Source organism: Poecilia reticulata, chromosome 9 (genome assembly GCF_904066995.2).
Source record: "Poecilia reticulata chromosome 9, P_reticulata-male-v2, whole genome shotgun sequence".
NCBI lineage: Eukaryota > Metazoa > Chordata > Actinopteri > Cyprinodontiformes > Poeciliidae > Poecilia > Poecilia reticulata.
This window is the reverse complement of record NC_088838.1, coordinates 3,654,369-3,660,975: the sequence shown is the minus strand read 5'-3', so window position 1 is coordinate 3,660,975 and position 6,607 is coordinate 3,654,369. Positions and strand designations below refer to the sequence as shown.

Sequence of the window (6,607 nt, the reverse complement as noted above, 5' to 3'; positions counted from 1 at the left end):
TGCACATATAAGAATGCACTAAAACTTCAACTAATCACTGTTTGAGTCGCTTTGACAAAACAAACTGCATGTAAAAGACTTTTTAAGGTTGTTTTAGATCGTTCTAATTTCAACTCCAGGCCAGACTGAATCACAAAATGTCTGTCCATGGTAACTCTGGAGGAGCTGCAGAGACTCACCGACTGATAAATTAAAAAAAGTAAAAAAAAAAAAAAAAAACAAGTCAGATGTTCACAGCTCATGCAGAGGAAACAGCAAACAAGTGGAAGAAAACATAAAGTCTGTAAAGCAGACCTGACCCGTTGAGTAGGAAACAGCAGAACTTTCCTTTAAAGGTAACAGAGTGCTCCTTCACAACCACTTTGAAACAGTGATGCAGGTCTGATGATGCAACAGAGCCGGCCACAGTTACTGGAAGCCCTTCTAAAGATATTCATCAGGCCTCAAAATAAATTCACTAAATGTCACTATGAAAACTTAAGAGAAATTCAAACTTTAATTTAAGAACTTTGTGGGGAGTAAATAGCAGAACTGTTGGTACCCTATGCTGTTAATAGTTTGTAAATACCACACTTATAGAACAGATCTTTGTCTTCGCATCACCAGGATGGAGCATTCAGAGAGAGTGGCCTAGTCCATGCATGGCTCTCGTCGCCTCAGCTCAGACCACAGGTTTAGGATGGGAGTTGGTTGAGTTGTGCATGGTCGCCCATTTTTAGATTTATTTGGAAATATTTATACATCATGATGCTGTTGAAATATCTACTGATGACCCATTTTCAATTTTTTATGCGGTGTCAGAGGTCATGTTGCCATGGCGTCTGAAGGTTCCCAGGGCCTTTGGAAGAGCAAAACAGGCGCACAGCATCACATACGTTTCTATGCACGTTTATGTTTGTGATGGCAGGAGAGAGAAATCTTTTTCTGGCTTCTCTCAACAGGCATCCAGTTTGAAAGTGGTTGTCAGACTTGATGACATCAAGATGTCACTTTTTGCTGCAATTTTTACTTCTCTGTCTGTTGTGTCCACTGTGTGCAGCGAAAGGATAAATGGGCTGTCGTTCCACCTAGTGGCCAGTGTCCAAAACAAATAGGCCTTTCTCACTCAGGTCGACCCAACAGGAAACAGGAAGTCGATTGTATGTTGAAACAAAAATGTATTTAATTTGAAGGAATTATTAGGGGCAGCAATCACTTTGTCTCACAATAATTTGATTACAAAAAAATCAAATTAACAGAAGATTTCTTTTGCTAAAAGATTTAAATAAAATTAAATCCAATGAAAGGCTTTTTTCTAAGGTTACCAGTGTGATATTATGTTGCTGCAGTAAAAGACTAATTTGAAACATCTTTGTCAGTAAATGCAGTGAATGACCAGCAGATCTGCTGTGTCCTCTTTTTGTTCCTATAATAACAGTCCTTAGATCTCATCAATTCCTCTACAGAAGGTTTTTTTATAATTCTAGATACCGACTGACCGACTGAAATGAGGTCCAAGCATCACCTTGTTGAGTCTTCACAGTAAAAACAGAAGTTAAAAAAAAATCATCCAATGAGAACTTTTTTAGTTACAGAGTTTAATTTTACATAAGGCAACAGCTTCATTTCAGTCGTCATCACAAAACACTGTTTGTGCGGCTACATCATCATATGTTAGGAGGTCACTTAAAAATGAATCAACAGATTTAAATTGAGTTTTTACAAGTGTTAAAGTTAACATTTTATAACATCAAACACAGAGCAGGTAACAGTGGCATCAGTTATTTTCCCAGCTCCAACAGTTAGTTTTGTTTTCCAGTTGTAAAGCAGGGCTTTGGGTCAAACCCCAGTCAGCAGAAAACAAGATGGCTGCCAGATAAAGCTGCTGTGTTCAGCAGAAGCTCAACTAAGATTCACACCGTCATGACAATCTGGCAGTGCGTTACAGTAAGTGTGAGCAGAGCTGCAGCACAAACTAAAATACAAAACGTTTTGTCAACTTCATAATCTGTTATGCAACTTTTAATACTACACTGACATAAAGAAATCCAGGATACGTTAAGCTAGGTTAAGCTGCTAATGCTGCTGAATTCACCGAGCTGCAGATCATTTAGGTTAAATGAGCTGAATGCAACCAAACCAATCAGAGCACAGGTCACATGTCTGCTTTTGATAAAACAAAAGCAGACATGTTTTTGTCTGCTTTTGTCACTTTGTCTTATAAGTGACAAAGTTGAGATTCTGCACGTTTAGTGGGGCTGATTGAGTAAATATGAAAAAGCTTTTGACTTGTTTCACAAACTAAAAAAGGAAGAAGCTCCTCAAACTGTTGACAAAATAAAGTTCATATGTCACAAGAGTAATTTTGTGAGAAGCAATCTGTTGCTGTGAGACCCAGCTATTCCCAGTGGCGTCTAAATAAAGGGGGCTATATAAACCAAACTGTAAACAGTATGCAGTTTTCAATAAAGTGACCACTTTGCTATGTTACAACTATCCTTTGGCTTTTAGGAGACAGACCAAAACGATGCTTCACTTCCACACCACAGTTTAAAACCCTTAGCTGTCATGAGTACAGTGGTTTCCTCATGGAACCACTGACTTACATCTAATTGTTCTGGGGATGACAGTTAAGGGGTTTTAATCACAATTTTGCATTGTTCTATTACATAAAGTCCAGACAGAAAACTGTAAGTTTCATGTTCAACAGAACAAAATGTGGAGACAGAAGGGGCGTGAATACGTTGTACTTAAAGCTGCAGTTTGTAACTTTTATAAAAAATATTTATTTACATATTTGCTGAAACTGTCACCATGTCATGACAGTTTGGTATGAGACAGATAATCTGTGAAAAGCTTCTCCATCTTCTCCCAGTGATAATTAGAAATAACCAATCAGAGCCAGGAGGCGGGTCTCAGCGTTGTCAATCATCCTCTGTTTGGTGCTCATATGGAGGGTGCTAAGCTGCAGCTTCTTCCTGATAGCATAGCCTGTTGTCAATGCTAAACCTGCTAGCATAGCCGCAAAACAGTTTCCCTGTAACAGTAACTTGTTTCTCTGCCATTAGCACACTGAGCAGAGTACAAAGGGTTGATTGACAGCGCTAAGTCCCTCCTCCTGGCTCTAATTGGTTGTTTTTGGTCAGAGCGGTGGATTTCTACAGACTACAATAGGAGCTTAGAGAGGAGGTGGAGGAGATCCATCTTTTAAAGATTATCTATATTATATCATACTGAGAGGTAACACAGACAGTTTTAGTAAATATGTAAAAATCATATTTTTTTGTTAATAGAAGTTACATATTGCAGCTTTAAAGATAGTATTTCTTCTGTACAAGTCTGCGTGACGTTTGAAGAATTCTGGCTCATTTACAGGTTTTCCACACAATAAGCATCAGAATATAAATGAAGTTGATAATCTTAAGGACAAGTTGTGTGAAACTGAATGATGAATAGTTTGAATCGTAGCTGCAGCAGACAGCAGTCAGTATGGATGATGTCACTTCAACTCCAATAGGTCAAAGGTTAAATGCAGAATAGTGGCTGTTTTTTTCATTGCATCACTGAAACATTAAACAGACTATGATACAGTTACATTAATAATGATGTGTATAAAACTGGTTTCTGTTGGACACAGTACTTCATGTGATGTTCACAGTGCTGTGATATGATGTAGCTGATGACCGCAGCCCGTTTCTCTCTACAGACACACACTGGTCATCACACCAGGGTCAGCATGAGGTCCAGCACACACAGAGGAGTTCGGGATCAAACCAACAACTTCTCATCTACTTCCCAGTGGAAGCGGGCCGGTCCTGCTCAGGTCCAGTAGTAGGAGACCAGCTGACTCCTCCCTGCTCTGAAATGGGTTTCCTGTGGTTCCCAGGAGGTCAAAGGTGAGCATTCTGAGAGGCGTTCTGGAGCCGGTGTCTGACCTGGACGGGAACTTCTTCATCCTGTTAAAACAACAACATGTTTACTATCAGGTATTACTCACATTGCTGAAGAAATCTTTAAATGCATTCTTATTTACATGAATATTATGCTAATTTTATTTTTTATTTGAGCCATTCTTCTTGTAGGTTGGGCTGATTATCCTGTCCAGATGGAAACAGCCATTTGACTTCCAGCCATGTAACCTCAGCTGTCAGCCTCAGGTACAGGTTGGGATGTTCTTGCTGTGAACTGTGGGGGGCGCTGTCCAAGAAACAAGAACCTTGTTTGACCGAAATCTGCAGCTGAAGACTACAGCCAGACTAACGAACTGAATATATATTTTTAATTACAAGAATAGTTTGAAAATTCTGAAAAAAAAGATTTATTACTAGAACAAAGATTCAATATTATTAGGAAAAATGTAGAAAATTCTGGTGTGTTTCCACCCGGTTGGGCTGCACATCTAGAATCTGTTGAACGTGACACGCAGAGTTAAAGGATTAGTTCCGTATTTAGAAAACTGATAGTAAAGCGTAACTTCACAAAACGCTCAACATTCCTCATTTTATTTTTAAATCATTTTTCATGTTGCAGTTCTCATATTACTACTTTATTCTCCAAATATTAAGACTTCATTCTAGTAATGATAAAAAAAACTCTTATCCTGTCCCTAACATGGCTTATGGGGAAAAGTTTTACAGACAAAGATTGAGCTACCCAAAAATGAATATGACATCAACACCTAGGATGATTTCATGTGAAGTTTTCCCCTCTACAGTCCATCTATAAAACACGGGATGCTGTAACTCTCACAGTCTCAGCCGTCTCCTCTCCCTCGGTGTGTTCGCTGCCCGGAGTGAAGGCCTCAAAGTCAGACAGAGCGCTTTCCACTGCGTCCTCGTCGTAGTCGGTCTGGTACTCATCAGATGGTTCTTCTGAAAGCACATGAAGCAGGGAACAGCGTGATCATGATCCCTTCACAGCTTTTGACAGAACACTTCAGCTGGAAATAAGAAGACTTTAGGGAGACAGAAGTTTAGGTTTCAGTGTTTGTTTCATTCTGTGATGGTTTTCTATGTTCTACAGCCGACTGACCGTCTATCAGAGCGTTCTTCACTGGTTCAATTCTGGACACGATCTCTGCCAGGTCGGTGAAGGAGGCGTTCGGACATGTGACCACCTGGAAGAATTCAGCATTTGATGCAGACAGAGAGCTGTGTAACTTAGGGATGCTGTTCAGAAATCACTGCACTCCTTTAATATTTTATTGTAAAAATAATTCTATATTCACGGTATGAAGAAAGCAGAAAAGGTTTTGTGTTCCTGTTGTTAAAGAGAGGTTTGAGTCGGCTACAGCTGCTGTCAGCAGCAACAAGATGTTTACCTCTAATTAACATTTCACTGATTTTTTTTTTTTTTTTTTACTTTCAATTGTTGTTCATTATATCATAAAACATATAATAACATGTGTTACACTGTTCCAGACACAAAACAGCCGTTTTTCACTGTAAAGATATTTGAGTTCACATAACAGAAAAACTAGAAAACAAACAGCAAATCCCATGCATGCATCTTAATCTCCAGCTGTGATTGGCTGTCACTCACATGTCCAGTCTTGGTTTTATGGAACTCCTCCTGGTGTCTGTCCCGCAGCATGCTGTCCACCACTCCGCTGCGGTGCCACACGTCAAACAGAGTCTTTCCGTGCTGGTACCCCACCTCCTGAACTCAAGAGAAAAAAAAAAGGCCCTTCCGGCTTCACACACTTTTCACATTTCAAAAGAAAATCCAACAAAAACCAGGAAGACGACGAAAAGCTCACAGCAATTTCATCAAATTTGCCAAAATCCAGCGTTCCGTATCGATCAATGGGCGGCCGGATGTATTCGCAGTAGTTGCTGTCTTTGACCACCTCCAGCTGCCTCACACAGCAGACGTACGCCAGGCGTGTTTGGATCTCAGCCATGTTCAGAACCTGAAGGGAAGAGGCGGGTAAAGCCAGAGTGTGGTCTCTACAGGTGGAGTCACCATCCGTGGCAGGTCTGACGTGGCAGCAGTACCTTGACCTTTTCGGCCAGAGGGTTCAATCGTTTCCACAGCAGCCACCAGCCACTCAGGCTATCGCCGTAGTTGGTCAGACTGGTTTCGTTCCGGCTTCCAACATCAATGGCGATGACAACCTTGGCACCCATGGAGCGAGCCACGTCAGCTGATGGGGGAGAGAAAGAAACATTCCCTCAGCACCTGTTCCCCAATGTCACTTTCCATTACAAATCCAAAATTAGGGGTGTCCAGATCCAATACTGGAAGCAGAAATCAGTCCGATACCAGCCAAAAAAACAGCCATTGGATTATATCGGCCCTCATCTAAAATCACAGACAGAAGCACGTTGATAGAAGAACTCCACTCCAGCATGTAATCAGTCCAACGTTTCTACCCACCAGGGCTTGTATCCCACACACATATCCATTGGTAAATAATAAATGGGTCAGTTGTCCTCTATCCTGGTCAGAACCAGCATGTTGTTCTACACTATTTGAGTGCCTGGACTCTCAGCTATTGAGAAATGATTGCTTCCTGGAGACGTGGACTCTGTTGATATCTTACATTTGCCCCAATTGCTAAAGCCTGCCTGTGATGCATGTATGATGTATGAAGCTATGAAGCTTACCAGAAGTTGCCTGTTTTGTA

General features: G+C 40.7%; 1 protein-coding gene across 1 annotated transcript in view; it reads right to left on the bottom strand.

Annotated features, from left to right (window-relative positions):
- Positions 1–1,557: 1,557 nt before the first annotated feature.
- Positions 1,558–6,607, bottom strand: part of pnpla7b (patatin-like phospholipase domain containing 7b) — a 29,973-nt gene continuing 24,923 nt past the window's right edge. Inside the window, exons 30-35 of the mRNA XM_008417343.2 lie at positions 5,976–6,124; positions 5,738–5,890; positions 5,521–5,637; positions 5,011–5,095; positions 4,729–4,850; positions 1,558–3,935 (exon numbers count right to left, since the gene is read on the bottom strand). Of these exons, the coding sequence (XP_008415565.1) occupies positions 3,870–3,935; positions 4,729–4,850; positions 5,011–5,095; positions 5,521–5,637; positions 5,738–5,890; positions 5,976–6,124 (692 nt within the window). The 3' untranslated portion in view covers positions 1,558–3,869. The remainder of the gene's footprint in view (positions 3,936–4,728; positions 4,851–5,010; positions 5,096–5,520; positions 5,638–5,737; positions 5,891–5,975; positions 6,125–6,607) is intronic.